The sequence below is a fragment of the Rhodotorula graminis genome (assembly GCF_001329695.1).
Source record: "Rhodotorula graminis WP1 unplaced genomic scaffold RHOBAscaffold_16, whole genome shotgun sequence".
Classification (NCBI taxonomy): Eukaryota; Fungi; Basidiomycota; class Microbotryomycetes; order Sporidiobolales; family Sporidiobolaceae; genus Rhodotorula; species Rhodotorula graminis.
The window spans coordinates 377,274-391,556 of record NW_017264943.1 but is presented as its reverse complement, the minus strand read 5'-3'; the positions used below and the strand labels follow the sequence as shown (position 1 = coordinate 391,556).

At 69.4% G+C, this 14,283-nt stretch overlaps 4 protein-coding genes across 4 annotated transcripts; 2 read left to right on the top strand and 2 right to left on the bottom strand.

The window, feature by feature from the left end:
* Window positions 1–132: 132 nt before the first annotated feature.
* Window positions 133–4,155, bottom strand: RHOBADRAFT_56069 (uncharacterized protein; the record flags this gene model as incomplete). Its single annotated transcript, XM_018418165.1, has 2 exons — window positions 133–3,511; window positions 3,621–4,155. The coding sequence occupies 2 exons, from the start codon at window positions 4,153–4,155 to the stop codon at window positions 324–326; spliced, it is 3,723 nt and encodes a 1,240-aa protein (XP_018268306.1). The 3' UTR covers window positions 133–323.
* Window positions 4,156–5,510: 1,355 nt separating this feature from the next.
* On the top strand, window positions 5,511–6,905 carry RHOBADRAFT_47100 (uncharacterized protein; the record flags this gene model as incomplete). The annotated part of the gene is made up of 6 exons (XM_018414929.1): window positions 5,511–5,655; window positions 5,721–5,812; window positions 5,899–6,002; window positions 6,066–6,233; window positions 6,361–6,748; window positions 6,843–6,905. The coding sequence occupies 6 exons, from the start codon at window positions 5,511–5,513 to the stop codon at window positions 6,903–6,905; spliced, it is 960 nt and encodes a 319-aa protein (XP_018268305.1).
* Window positions 6,906–7,830: 925 nt separating this feature from the next.
* On the top strand, window positions 7,831–10,310 carry RHOBADRAFT_48968 (uncharacterized protein; the record flags this gene model as incomplete). The annotated part of the gene is made up of 9 exons (XM_018415208.1): window positions 7,831–8,047; window positions 8,111–8,498; window positions 8,598–8,728; window positions 8,813–8,979; window positions 9,132–9,332; window positions 9,415–9,455; window positions 9,529–9,676; window positions 9,794–10,127; window positions 10,255–10,310. 9 exons carry the CDS (start codon window positions 7,831–7,833, stop codon window positions 10,308–10,310), a joined length of 1,683 nt encoding a protein of 560 aa, XP_018268304.1.
* A 382-nt stretch (window positions 10,311–10,692) lies between these two features.
* Window positions 10,693–11,975, bottom strand: RHOBADRAFT_47098 (uncharacterized protein; the record flags this gene model as incomplete). The annotated part of the gene is made up of 8 exons (XM_018414928.1): window positions 10,693–10,741; window positions 10,824–10,994; window positions 11,060–11,194; window positions 11,302–11,366; window positions 11,441–11,466; window positions 11,574–11,652; window positions 11,719–11,735; window positions 11,831–11,975. The coding sequence occupies 8 exons, from the start codon at window positions 11,973–11,975 to the stop codon at window positions 10,693–10,695; spliced, it is 687 nt and encodes a 228-aa protein (XP_018268303.1).
* Between the last annotated feature and the right edge of the window lie 2,308 nt (window positions 11,976–14,283).

Below are 14,283 nucleotides of genomic sequence, written 5' to 3'. Positions count from 1 at the left end.
CCCGTGCAGTGCATCTGGCGCCGAGCGAGCTACCACGGACCCTCGTCGTCCTCTCGCTCTGCCTCGTAGTTCCTCCTCGTTCGCGGCTCGCTGGATCCGGCTCTCGCCGAGCTCCCGAGACGCACAGAATGTGGATAGGACTGCTGGCAATACACAACACGAGATTCGAGAGAGCGGTAAAGGATGCGCGTGAGGACAAGGAGAGGGGAAGTTCTGCACAAAGTCAAGAAGGAAGAGGGCCGACAGCCTGCGTGAGAAAGAGCGAAGGAGGGAAGGGGGGTCAAGCGGGTGGTACATGCGACGAGGTGTGGGTGCGCCGTCGGTCACTCGTCGAGGCTCGCGCCGTCCTCGTCCTCGTCGTCCTCTTCCTCCCCGTCGAACGTCGTCGCCTTGCCCGGGCTCTGGCTCTCGTCGCGCGCCGTGCCCGTCGTCGCGCTCTCACCCTCGCCCTCGTCACCCTCCGTCGTGCTCTCCCTCGAGCCCGAGCCCGAGCCCGAGCCTGCACCGAGCCCGCCGCCCTGCGCCGACGCCGCCGCGCGACGTGCGCCCTCGAGCGCGACGCGCGCCATGACGGGCGTCTTGACGGCGTCGAGCATGCGCTCGCGGTGGCTGTGCGCCGTCGCGAGCGCGAGGAGCTCGTCCTGCGACGGCTCGCGGCCGCGAGGCGCACCTCCTGCTCCTGCGACGCCGCGAGCGGGCGTCTCGCCGCCCTCGTTGGTGAACAGGACGCCGGGCCCGGGTGCCGCCGTCAGGCCGAGCGTCTTGGAGAACTGCGGGTGCGCGGGCGACGAGAAGAGGAAGCTGGAGAAGCCGCCGGGCGGCGACGACGTGCGGGCCATGGGCGTCTCGCCGTTCATGGCGTTCGACGACGTGATGCGGCCGTGCTGCGGCGCGCTCGAGCCCGCCATGGTGAGGGGGAGCGAGGCCGACGTGCCCGGGGCGGCGAGGAACGGGTCGTGCGGGTGCGTCGCGGCGACAGGCTGCTGAGGCTGAAGCGCGGCTGATGCGGCGGCGGCGGCGGCGGCGGCGGTCGAGGTTGTCGAGCGCGACAGGGCCGGTGCGGGTGTGACGAGGTGCGACGACGACGACGACGACGAGTTGGGGTGGGCGCCGCTACTGCTGCCGCCGGGCGCGGCCATGGCCGAGTCCTCCTCGCGCAGAGGGTCGTGGTGGTGGTGGTGCCGCATGGCCGACGACGACGAGGGCTGTAGGTCAAAGTCGCCGAGCTCGGACGTGAGGCCGACCGGGTGATGGTGGTGCAGGACCCGCGACTGGGACGAGCTGCTCGCGCCGGGCCCTCCTCCGGCTCCAGCGCCGCCACCGCTCGACGACGACGACGCGCCGACGACGGCGCGGGCCCGCCGGCCCTTCTGGCTGCTCGGCGAGACGCTGCGACCGTGTCGAGGCCTGCGCCCGCCGCCGCTCGAGCTCGTAAAGGCGTGGTCGACGTCGACGTCGGCCTCGTCGTCGTCGTCGGCTCCTGCCGCGGCGCCCATCATGTCGGCCTCGCTCTCGCCCTCGTCCTGCTCGCCTGCCGCACCTCCTCCCGCCGCGGCGCCGTTGCCGAAGCGCACGACGGGCGAGCTCTCCATGGCGATGCGCATGAGGTTGCCCGGCGTCGGCGTCGCGACGAGGCTCATCTCGTGGCTGTTGGTCCACGACGACGTTCTCGGCGCGGCGCCGCCGTGCTGCACGACCGACGCGTACTGGTGCGCCTTCTTGGCTGTCGCGAGGAGCGCGTGCGCCGCCGCCGTGGACCCTCCCTCGCCGCTGCTCGTGCTCGCGAGGTTGGGCGCTGCGGGCGACTCGCTCCGGCCGCGCTTGCGCGGCGAGACGGCGACAGCCGCCGCAGGCGACGAGACGTGCTGGTTCTGGAGCGCGGCGCGCCACGGCGACATGGCGGCGCCCGCACCGGCGGCCGACGACGACGCGGCAGCGGCCGCAGCGCGCGAGCGCAGCATCATGGCGCGCACCTCGGCCTCGTCGTCGTCGTCCGAGTCGTCCTCGTCCGTGCCGGGCTCGCTCGTCTCGGCCTTGACGATGGGCCGCCCGCCCCTCGACGGGCCGGCGCGCGCGCCGCGCCCGAGCGAGAGCCCGCCACCGCCGCGCCGGCCGTCGCGGTCGCCGGCGGCCTGGTCGCGCACGCTCGACACCGGGCTCTGGACGACGTGGTGCGAGTCGCGCGCCGTCATGGGGCTGCTCGGGCCCGCCTTGAGCGCGAGGAGGAGGCCCGCCGCGTCGTCGCGCCCGGGACCGGCGCCGAGGCCGGGCTCCTTGCCCTTGCCCGTCGGGCCAGTCCTGCGCAGCTTGACGGGGCTCTCGAGCCCAGCGGCGGCGGCGGCAGTGCTGCGCGACGGCGGCTCGCGCGACGCCGAGATGGCGGGCATGGGCACGCCGGCGGCGATGCCCGAGTGGCCCGTCATGGCCCTCGCCGGGCTCACGTGACGGCGCGCGTAGTACGGGAGCGCGACAGGCGCAGGCTGACCGGCGGTGACGACCGGCGAGCGCTCGCCGGACGGGCCTGCAGCGGCACCGCCGCCGCCGACGACGATCGTCGGGTTGTCGTACGGGTTGCCGTTGCTGCTGCCGTACGAGCCGTTGGACGACGGGCGACGAGGTGGTGGGTGCGCCGAGAGGAGCGCCGGGTTGTGCGGGTGGCCGTACTCGTCGTACGCGATCGGGCCGCCGTGCGGGTACGAGCCGCCGCCGTGCGCCTGCTCCTGCGCGACCTGGTGCGCGTGAGGGTGCGCGTGCGGGTACGGTGGCGGGTACGGGTACGGGTACGAGTTGGGCGGGGGAGGGTAAGGGTACATGCTCGCGTGCGGGTGCAGGCCCTCATCGCCGTTGGCGGCGGCGACGGCGGCGGCGTACGCGTGCGGGTCGCGCAGGTGGGGCGGCAGGCGCGGGTCGTCGTGCGGGTAGGGCGGGGCGCCGGGCGGCATGGGCGCGCCGCGCGCCGGGAGGCCGAGCGGAGCGCGCTGCGCGAAGCCCGCGTAGTACGGGTCCATGGCGCCGCCGGGCGGTGGCGGGTAGGCCGACGCCGGGTGCCCGTACTTGGTCGGCGTGCGGCCGTACACGCTCGCGCCGCCGGCGCCGTAGAACGGGTTGCCTGGCGGCGGATGGCCGTACGGCGCCGTCGGCGCGTGGTGCGGCGGTCGCGGCGCGGCCGAGCCCGACGCGCCGTCGCTCCAGCCGCCCTGCGACCCGGCGTCGAAGCTCGAGTCGCCTTCGCCGTCGTCGTCGCCGGGCGGCGGGGGCGGTGCGCGCGCTGCTCGAGGCGGGGCAAAGGCGGCGGCGCCGGCAACGCTGCCCGCCCCCTGCTCGCTCCCCTGCTCGCTCGCCGGCGTGCCGACCGAGCCCGTGAGCGACTCGGCAGGCGGCTCCTCGGAGCCCTCGCCCTTGACGGCGCCGGCGGCGCCGCCCTTCTCGGCGCGGTTCTTGCGGGCCCACCGGCGCTTCGAGTCGAGCGTGCGGGCGCGCTTCTCCTCCTCCGACTTGGGGCGACTCGCGTCTGTGGGAGGGCTGCGGGTCAGTGACTGGGCGAGGAACGACGCGAGACAGACGACGACGCCGACGCCGACGACGCGACCCGACGTGCTCGAGGGAGGAAGGGGACGGACCGGTGTCCCAGCGCGTCCTGCGAGGCTGCTGGCTGAGCGGGATGCCGTGCTTGTCCTGGAGGTGGCGGCGCCAGATGCTGCGGGCGTGCTTGCCGCGGTACACCTTGTCGCACTGGGGGCACTTGAAGTCGACGTCGGCGCTCGAGGCCGGGCCGGCCGGGTTGGCCGTGTACTCGGGCGCGAGGTAGAGCGGGTGGCTCGGGTTGGTGCTGCTGCCGGCCTCGTCGTCGCCCGTGTCGCCGGCGGCCGAGGGCGGTGCGGCCGATGAGGCTTTCGAGGCGGTGCCCGGCGCGGCCGCCTTGTTTGGCGCCTTTGCGACGCGACGAGGTGCCGGGGTCGAGGCCGTGGTGGGTGTCGGGGGTGCGACTGGGTGCGGGTACAGGAGATTGGGCGATTGCGCGGCGAGCGGGGTGCGGTGAACGAGGGAGGGGGCGACGCCGAAGAGAGCGAGAGGAGAGGGAGGAGGGGGCATGGCGGCCGAGTCGCGGCAGGCGGCAGGGGCGCGTGTGGACGACGGTGGTGGCGAGTAAAGCATGGTGGGCGAGTGTGCCAGGTCGCGCACGGCGTTGGTGATGACGGCGAGGCGACGGGGCCGAAGTTGGTTGTTTACGACCGGCGGTTGTCAGGCGAAGGAGGCGGTGGGGCGAGCCGAGACGAGTCGAGGTTGGGCGAGAGAGGGTCGAGTCGTCGGTTTGCGGTTGTAGTGCGGCGATTGGTGCGAGGCGAGGTGAGGGACGAGGTCGAGAGAGGGAGGGGGAAGAGGGCGGACGCGGGGGAGAGATGGGCGCAGGACGAGGGCGAGGGCGAACGCGTCAACCGCATCGGACAGGGGCAGGGAGGGGTGGAGGAGGGGCACAGCAAGGTCAGCGTCGGTTCGACGGCGTGCATCGTCTGCCAGAGTGAGAGGGCGAGGACGCACGCTTGGATGAGCCGAGGTCGCTCTCTGCCTCGTCGGCCGTGTCGAGTTCCCTCGCGCGCTGCGACTTTTTGCGGGTGCGCGCACTCGAGCGACTGGCACTGTGAGCCGAGGTGGGCGTCGCTGGCGCCTTGCGCATGGTCGTGGAGCGCGAGGAGCGGGTGAGTTGGTGGGAGAGGCTGCCTCGCTCTCTCCTTCGTCTCCCGCCCGCTCGCCTCCCCCTCCGACCCTCGGCCTCGCCCGCTCTCCGTCCCGCACTGCCCTCTTCCGGGCTGCAGGTGCCCAAGCTCGAGCCAGGCAACCGCTAGCCAGCTCGCAAGCCGCACCTCTCCGCCCGCTCGCCCTCGAACGAGAGCTGAGCGCCCCGCCGACCCTCCTCGTCAAACTCGCTCAGTCAACCAACCCGACTGCGCCGAGCCCGTCTCGGCCCTCCAGCGGCAGCGCCTCGCCTCGCTACAGCCTCGCACCGCCTTGTGGGCCCCGTGCGAGCTTGCATCCACCCTCGCCGACGCCTCGTCGCTCGGCCACGCTCCGGCGCGAGTCGCACCTCGGCCTGCGTGATGAGGGCGAGTGAGGGCACGCTGCCTCGTCTGCCTTGCGACCCTGCGCTGTCATCGCTCGTCTCTGCTTCTCTCAAGGCCCGCTGTGGCTACAGCGCTCAAGCTAGCCAGCCTCGCTCGAGGTGCTCGTCGCCTCGCCCTCCTCCCACTCGAGTCGGGCTTCTCTCCGCCCTTCTCGATCGCCGACGCCCGCACTGCTCGACGTACGTCGCCTTGTTCAAGCGTCTGCCACTTGTGCGTGTCTCGGCGCACAGCGAGCTGCGATCGCACTCCTGCACGGCCGTTCCGCGGCCGCCTCCTGTCGCCGTGCTCCCCGACCTTGGTCCGCCAGCTTCTTCTTTGTTTGCTCTCGGCACCTGTCGCCTTTCGTTCCCTTTCTCTCGTCGTCTCCTTTCCTCACACCTGTCGCCCGCCATGTCGGCCTTCAGCGATGCGCCCGCGAGTCGCTCGGTCCCCTCGTCTGTTCTCGGCGAGGCCGCCGCCGTCTACAACGACGAGTGGCACGCCAAGCTGTCGCAGGTCCCTGGCCGTGCCGCACATCTGCGCCTCGTGTTCGACGGTGCGTCCACGTCTCTCCTCGGTTCCTCGCGCTCAGGACCGACGCTGACCTTCCTCGGGTCACAGACGACGTCTCGCTCCTGTACTGGCACAAGGTGCACCGGTTCGACCGCGCAGGTCTCGAGCTTGACGCAGAGCTGGTGCCGACGCAGGCTCAGGTGCGTCCTGCGCCGCCCTCGCTTGTTGGGCACCCTGGAAAGGTCGACCTGACCTTGCCTCGTCTCTTCCCCTTCCTCTTGCGCAGCCTCTTGGCGTCTGCGGCCTCGACGGCTACCTCGACACCGACTACTTGAACCACTCGAGCTTCGACCCGGAAAGCGAGCTCGTCCGTGCCCACGTCGGCGAGCAGTGCGTCCCCTTGTCCTCCCTTGTGCGCTCACGACGATTCACTGACTCTCTCGCGCCCGACAGCCTCGGCGTCTACAAGGTTCGGCGCATGCCCAAGATGCTCCCTTTCGAGCTCGCCGCCCGTCCTGCCGACCTTGCTCGTCACCGTCAATCCGCCGCGTCCGGCGCCGCCGACCCACCACAAGCTGGTCAAGCACCAGCCGCACCCGCACGCCGCACTCACGATTCTGCGTCCGTCGCTCCTCTTTCTTCGTACCTTCGACCGGCTCCTCGCCACGCCGTCCCCCCTCGAGCCGCGTCGGCGCCTCGCCCTCCCTGGCCTCACGTCGCACCTCGTCGACCACGGCCCGTCGGCCAGCCCGCACATCTCGACCGAGCTCGCCCTCGTCCTGCGCACTCTGCGCATCTTCATCGAGTGCGTCGACGAGCTCGACCACCGCGCCGACAGCGGCGGCGGCGGCGGCACGGCGTTCTTCTCGCGCGCCGAGTGGGACGCGCTCGCGCACGAGGTGGCGAGCCTCGAATGGGTCCACCTCTGGCTGCACGAGCTTGCCGACGGGCGGTACGACGCTGTGCGCCGGCTCCTCGACGAGCCGAGCGTCGCGCGTGCGCAGGCCGAGGTCGAGTGCGGCTGGCGGAATGCGGGCAAGGACGACGAGGGCTCGAGCGTCAAAGCGCCGCCGACGGTTGAGCAGCTCCAGGAGCGCAACAGGCGTGCGTGGGGCCGAGCGTGGGAGCTCTTCGAGGTGCGCCTTCCTCTCTCTCTCTCTCGTCTCTCGTGCACGACCCCCTCGAGCCTTTCCTGACCCTCTTCCCCTTTTGGCTCCTGTTGCGCCGCAGGCTTTCGTCCGAGTCGTCCAGACGCCGGGCCACCCTCGCAAAGCCCACTCGCGCTTCCTATAGTCAGAGCTTGGCAGGCGGCGGTCGAGGGTCGAGGAGCAGGCGAAGGTACAGGCGTTTCGGGGCGGCGAGCGGGTTGCACTGGTGCGGAAATCAGCGTCGGTCGCACTGCAATGAGTAGCAGAGCCTGCGTCGACTCGTCTGTGCGCGGTACGCAGAGAGCGAGAGAGGAATGCGACAGCTCCTTGCTCGACGACGTGCGCGAACAGCTCGGTCCGCTCTGCTTTGCGCCCGTCGCTCCCGTGAGGCATGCTTGCTGTCAGTTCAAACTATGGGCGTGTCAAGGGCAAGTCCTGCCGGCCTTCAGCTCGACGCCGGCAAGTGCCGTCGGTCGAGAAGGTCGATTCGGCGCACGAGCCTCTCGCACGGCTTCCCATCTCCGCGTCCGCTCGAGCCTCCTGCACGCGAGGGCAGCTCGAGACTGATCGACTCTGTCGTTTGCAAGCCGAACGTCGGTCAACGGAAAGTCCGCGGCCGTGTCGCCGTCGGTGCTCGCCCTCCTCTTCCTCTTCCTCCTTCCCTCACTCTCGAGCCGACTCGACCTCGGCGTAGAAGCGCCGGCTGGTTCGACACGCAAAGCTTTGGGCTGCTCCTGCTCGACTCGCGAGGGCGCACACCTGGGCGACTGCTCCTCAGCGCGACGAGCCGGCGGCCCGCGGCTCGCACTATTTTCGGTTCGACTCGCTCGCCGCTCGCACGTTGCTCCCCTGCGCTCGTCGCCAAAGCTGCGCTACCCAAGCTTAGCGTCACCCCGAAGCTTAACTTGGTTGCGGCGAGGGGCGCTACGAACGTGGGCCCGGTGCACAATCCACGGCCCGCGCGGCTCGCACGAGACGGCACCTCGGGTGCGCTCTCGAGTGCGGCCCGGCTTGCTTTCGCTTCTCTTCGCTCTGCTACACCGCCTCGAGCGACTCTCGCCGCTATCGTCATGGTCCACCTCGCTATCGGCGCTGTCGCTCTCGCTTCTTCCGCTCTCCTCGCCGTCGCCGGCCCGGTCAAGCGTTCTTCGTCGACGGCCGTCACAGCGGCGCCTTCAGCCTCGGTCGGCGTGAGCGCGAGCGACGTGTACCCGCCGAGCGGCACGGCGCCGGACTCGGCGCTCTTCCCGGACGAGTCGGCGGTCGGCTACCCTGGACCTACCCCGAGTGCGTCTCTTTCTCTCTCCCTCGACTATTCCCGCCGTCCGAACTGACTCTTTGCGCACTCAGCCGGCATCGAGCCGTTCGCGATCCAGACGGCCGCCTCGTTCCCGACGCACCAGGGCATCTACCCGCTCGTCGTCCCAGCCTCGCTCGCCGACAAGTCGTCCGTCGACATCTCCAAGTACTGGGGCAACCTCTCGCCGCAGTATTCGGTCCCGTCGTCGACTTATGGCCTCGATGCAGCGTCGCCGCTCCTCCCCGACCAGTGCGACATCGTCCAGGCGCACATCTACTTCCGTCATGGAGCGCGCTATCCGACCACGGGCGCGCCGCCTAGCACCTTTGCGAGCAAGGTCGTCAACGCGAGCCTCGCCGACGGCGGCTTCAAGGCCGAGGGACCGCTCGCGTTCCTCAACGAGTGGAAATACCCGCTCGGAGCCGAGCTCCTCACGCCGTGCGTCCTCCTTCCTCCCTCCCTCATGATCACAAGCCTCTCTCTCGGCCTCGACCCGACAGCGAGCCTGACTGGCACTGCCCTTCTCTTCCTGCGCAGGTTCGGCCGGCTGCAAGACTTTACGCTCGGCGTCGCCGCCCGTCAAAGTTACGGCGCCCTCCTCAACAACTTTACCGCCTCGGGCACTCTTCCTGTCTTCCGCACCCAGAGCGAGGACCGCATGGTCAAGAGTGCGTCCCCGGCTTCTCGATCGCTCTCGTCGAGCCGCGTCACTGATGCGCTCGAACCCCTCTTTCCTCCTCTCGCCGCCGCAGCGATGGTCAACTTTGCCTCGGGTTTCTTCAGTGTGCCCGGGTACCTCGACCAGGTCAACATCGAGCTCGAGATCGAGGCGCCCGGGTTCAACGCGAGCGGCGCTCCTTACTACGCCTGCCCGAACGGCAATGCGGCGCAGGGCAGCCTCGGTTCGGCGGCAGCAGCAGTGAGTCCTCGTCCCCCTCATCTCTCGGCGCCTCTTCTCGAGCTTTCACGAGCGCGCTCTCGAGCCCTCGAGCCCGTGGCGGCTCTCTCGAGGGAAGGCGGCGACCTTCTCAAGTGGACGATCCTGATCGACCCTCGCCTCGTCACCCGCAGAACTTCTCCAAGCCCTACTACGAGGCGACCGCCGCCCGCCTCAACAAGTACCTGAGCGGCAACTTGCAGCTCGTCGCGACCGACATCAACGCGATGCTGCAGCTTTGCTCGTACGAGACTGTGGCGCTCGGGTCGTCCAAGTTCTGCCCAATCTTCGAGAAGAAGGACTTCTTGGTCTACGAGCAGGCCTACGATATCGCGGTGCGTCGCAGTTCTCGATCCTCGAACACGATCCTCTGCTCCCCCGCACGAGCCCTCACACTGACTCTTTCTCGTCGCGCAGTTTGCCGGCAACAACGGCTTTGCGTCCCCGGTCGCCGCCGCGTACGTCGGCCTTTCTCCTGATCGTCACGCCGATGAACCCGCACTGACTCGCCTCTCTCTCGACCGCTGGCAGCCAGGGCAAGGGCTACCTCGAGGAGCTCATTGCGCGCCTCAACCACACGCTCATCAACAAGTGGGACTCGGCGACCAACTCGACGCTCGACGGCAACGAGACGACGTTCCCGCTCAACCAGAGCATCTACGCCGACGCTGCGCACGAAGTGCGTCGAGTATCCGCTCGCCCCTCCTCGACCTTGACCTTCTCGACCTCTCTCGACGACCTTTACGCCCTTCTCTCGACCTCTGTGCACACGATCTAACCTCCTGCCCCTCTGCAGGTCTCGATCCTCGACGCCCTCACGGCGCTCAACCTCACGGCGCTCACCCGTGGCGGCCCTCCCCCGACCTTGCACCTGTCGACCTCGCACACGTTCGTCGCCTCGCGCATCGTCCCCTTTGCGACGCACCTCCAGATCCAGGTCCTCGAGTGCGCGCCCTCGAAGCCGACGAAGCAGATCCGGTTCATCGTCAACGACGCCGTCGTGCCGCTCGAGGGATCGTTCGAGGGGTGCGGCGCCGACCCGAACGGCCTGTGCGCGTTCGAGACGGTCCTCGCCGGGCTCATCAAGCGCAACGACGAGATCGACTTTCACTACGCGTGCCACGGGAACTGTACGTCCCGGTTCCACTTCCCTCTCGCCCTCCTTCCCTCTCGCCCTCCCTCTTCTCCCCTCTCCTTCTCTGCCAGCCCTTTGCTTCCTCTCTCTCGACTCGCGCTCATTATCTCACGGTCCCACAGACTCGGTACCCGACTACGGCTCAATCACGGACGGCCTGCCGCCGAAGCGCGCCTGAGGAGCCCGCTCGTCGACCGTCGACCGTCGCCGCTCGTGCCGCTCGGGCCTCTTCTTTCCCTTTCCTCCGACTACCTCTCTAGACTTCCTCGCGAGCTTCTCTCTTCTCTTTCGTCATCCTCTGTGCCCCTAGACCTTTGACCGCCTTCGAGGCGTGTGTGCGAATCAAGTTGCGCTGCGGCGCCGTTTACGACTCAAGTCGCTCTCTCGCTCGCGCTCTCGCTCTCGCATGTCTTGAGAGGCAGAAAGCTCGAGAGGACACATGCGATGCAGTCACAGGAGAGGGAAAGTGAGAGGGAGATCTACAAAGGCTGAACTCGAGGACACAAAGGCGAAGGAAGAGCGGGGAGGGCGGCTTGAGAAGGCCGCCGAGTGAGGGTCGCTCAGACGAGGCACGCCGCGAGCACGACACCGACGACGGTCAAGGCGGATCTGCGTACCATCGACATGCTCGAGCGGGTCAGTGCTGGTCTCGACGCAGTGCGCCCTCGCGTTCTCAGCGGCCGAGACGCACCTGCTTCCACCCCTGCTCGCCGCCGAATCAGCGCGCACGACGACGACCGTCCCGCGCCCGCCCGTCGCCGTCGAAGTCGCAGTAGTCGGCTCGGGTTCGTCGAAGGATGAGGGGATCGAGGGCGGGAGGAGCGGGTTCGGGAGGGGACAAGCGACGTCGGTCGAGGCGGACCTGCGGGCACGGCAAACGCCGTGAGCAGGGCTCGAGAATGGGACCGAGGAGAGCGTGAGACGTACAGAGTCGTCGTCGTTTCGAGAGAAAGTGTCGAGGTCGGGTTGACGGTGAACGAGGACGAGAGCGAGGTGGCGCTGAGCGAGCCGGTCGACGACGGCACGAGCGATGCTGGGCGAGATGAAGCGTTGGCGCCGATGCTGGGAGAGGCATGAAGTCAGTGCGCGTTCGTGGTCAAGCTCTAGCCCGGCCGCTTGAGGCTGCCCGGCTGCGAGCGGACGGGCAGTAGCGACTCTCGCCGACTCACCAATCCGAGCTGTCGCCCTCGACGATCTCGACCGGCGCGCTGTACCCGACCGTGCCGTCGGCGTCCTGCGAGCGTGCTCGAGGCTCGTAAGTAGCTAGGCGAGGGGAGAGACGAGTGGGAGAGAGGCGATGAGACGTACCTCGATCGCGAACGTGACACGTTGCCCTGCGGGACGTGGGCGTGGGTCAGCAAATCGTCCGCCACCTAGGCACGAGAGACAGCTCTCGGAAGATGCTGCGTCGAGCGCCGAGGCAATCGACAGCGCGACGCACCCTCGGCGATGTCTACGAGCCAGGTGACCGTTCCGGGCGCCGTAACGGGCGGCAGGACCTCGAGCGGGTTGCCGGACAGCTGCGCACGTGTACGTGATCGTAAGAGCGGGTGCTCCGAGGGTCGAAGGAGGAAGAGGGAGCGCACCTGCGCGCCAGGAAGGACTGTGCGCCGAGGACAAGGAGGAAGGGGGACGGGCAAGCAGTCAGTGCGCGCTCGTCTGACCATCGACGGACGAGAGAGAGAAGTAGGGACGCACTCGAGACGGTGTAGGGCGCGACGCCGCCTTGCAGTGTGAGCGCCGCCTCTGCGCACTGGACGAGCGTCGGCGGCGGCGTGACTTGCTGCCCGACGACGAGGGCGACGGCCGAGAGGAGGGCGATCGGGATGAGGGCGACGCGCATGGCGAAGAGAGGTGCTGACAAGAAGTGAAGGGGGAGAGGAAGAAGAGAGAGGAACGTCGAGAGGAGCGGGCGAACGATCGAGACGAGACCAGACGAGACGAGCACGCCGGCCGCCCGGTCCGAGAGATGTCCCTCGCGCAGCGCTCGCTCGAGTGCCGCCATCGAGCTCAGACGGGCCCACTCGACGCGTAGGCGAGCGCGCGAGGTCGACCATCCGAGAAAGTCGGTGCGCGACGAGGTGGAAGGGGAAGAGAGGACGCGACGACCGACGGAGACGTGTCTTGCAGCTAAAACTCGGGAGAACGGACTAGGCAGAAGGACGAGAGAACGAGAGGGGTGGTATCCGAGGGGGTAGAGAGGGAGGAAAGGAGGGAAGAGGAGAAAGTAGGGTATGCGGTCGAGGACGATCGAGAGGTCGGTCAAGGCGAGAGGCGGTGCGAGGCGTGCGACAACGACGACAGGACGAGGGGCGAGATCAGGCGTGGGCGAGGACGACGACGAGGGAAGGCGAGGACATGCTACAGGGCGCAAGAGGAAGGGACGAGTCGGCGGCGAGGGTCGAGCGGCGCTCACTCGCTGATGGTGAGCCCGGCGATGGCCATGCCGACCTGGTCCGAGCCTGAACGCGACTCTGCAGGCGATCGAGAGACGAGTCAGTACCTGGTCGACAAACACGAGCGGGCGCTCGCCGTCCACGACGAGTAGGACCGAGGCGAGGAAAAACGAGGACTGACCGCTCCGCCTGTGCCCGTTGACGCCCTGCGACCCCTGCCCCGCCTGCACCGGGTTGGCGAACCGCCTCGGCGCCTCGCCCGCAACGATTCCGCCCGGCCCGCCGGGCGTCTCGGGGCTGCTCGCGCCGCCGCGCCAGCTGCCCTGCGGGCCGTCGTCCGTCGGGCTCGACAGGTCGACGGCGCTCGACGCATTCGACGCCGCGAGCGACGCCTCGCGCGCAGCGAGCGCCGTGCGGCGGTCGATCGACTGGCGCGTCCACGACGCCGTGCGGTTGTGGCCGCCGGCGTGGCCGAGCCCGGCCGGCGCTCCTCCTGCTCCTGCTCCTGCGCCCGCCGGGCCCGCTCCTGCTCCAGGGCCCGCCGGGGAGCCGGGACCGCCGCCCACCATGGCCGCGAGCGCAGCCCCGCCGCCGCTGCCGCCGACGCCGCTGCCCCTCCTCGCGTGCCCGAGCGCGCCGCCGCCGCTCGTCGCGCCCTGGCCGGCGATCGAGCGCGAGCGTGGCCGGTTGTGGACGGCCTGGAGGATCTGCGGGACGTCGGGCCCGGTGTAGGGCGTGATGCAGGGGGCGTAGGTGCCGGTCGCGGTGGTCGAGATGGGAGCAGGAGGGTTCGAGACGAGCGAGAGGAAGGCGCGCTTGGCTGCGGACAGGCAGGAGGGGGTTCAGCGTCAGGCAGAGTTGACTGCGTCCCCTGCACCATGAGGTTGTACAGGAGCGCCACGCAGAGCGCGTCGAAGAGAGAGAGAGAGTTGGGGACGCACCGACGGTCGGGTCGTTGAAGACGATCCAGGCGCTCGTATCGTCGCGCCACTTGACCTTGAGGCCGCCGTGGTCGTCTTGCCACTCTGCGACGAGGTCCTGCAGGTCCTTGGTCTTGAGGCTCGCGCTAAAGTTGCTGAGAAGGAGGATGCGGGTCTGGTTCGGGCCGGGAGCGGGCGCAGGGCCACTCGGGGCGGCTGCGGCCGGGTTGACGAGGTGCGGGTTGCTGGACGAGGCGTGGCTGCCCGGGACGATGGGCGCGACGGGCGGGAGGATGCCGAACTGGGAGAGCGAGGTGATGGACGACGACGAGCGGTGGTGACCCGAGCCGTGGGGCTGGCCGCCTGTGTGCGTGGGCACTGATGCAGGCTGGTGCGTGGTCCTGCCGGGGGGTCCAACAACGTCAGTCGCTGTGCGTGATCAAGGGAGAACGGCGCGGGGTGGGGATGACGATGAGGGGGAGCGGGCGAGGAGGGGGACGGGGCTCACATGGTGGCGGTTGGAGGGCGTGAGGCGGGCGACTTGTAGTCTATCTAGCGCGTACAGCCGTTGGTGCGAGAGATGAGCGGCGACAGAAGGCGACGTCGCACCTGCGCCGCATCGCTCGACCATCCGTGCTGCTCTCACCTCGCAGAGTCGTACGAGACGGGCTGTACACAAGTTGCAGCACAGTCAGGGAGCTACTGCAAGCGCGCAAGGCACGGCGAGGCTCTCCCGCCAACCTCTCCTCCTCGCTCAGACCGATCGAGCCCTCTCCTCCTCCCTCCTCGCCCAACCTCTGTCCTCTCACGCCCTTTTCCACCCGCTCGATCTCCC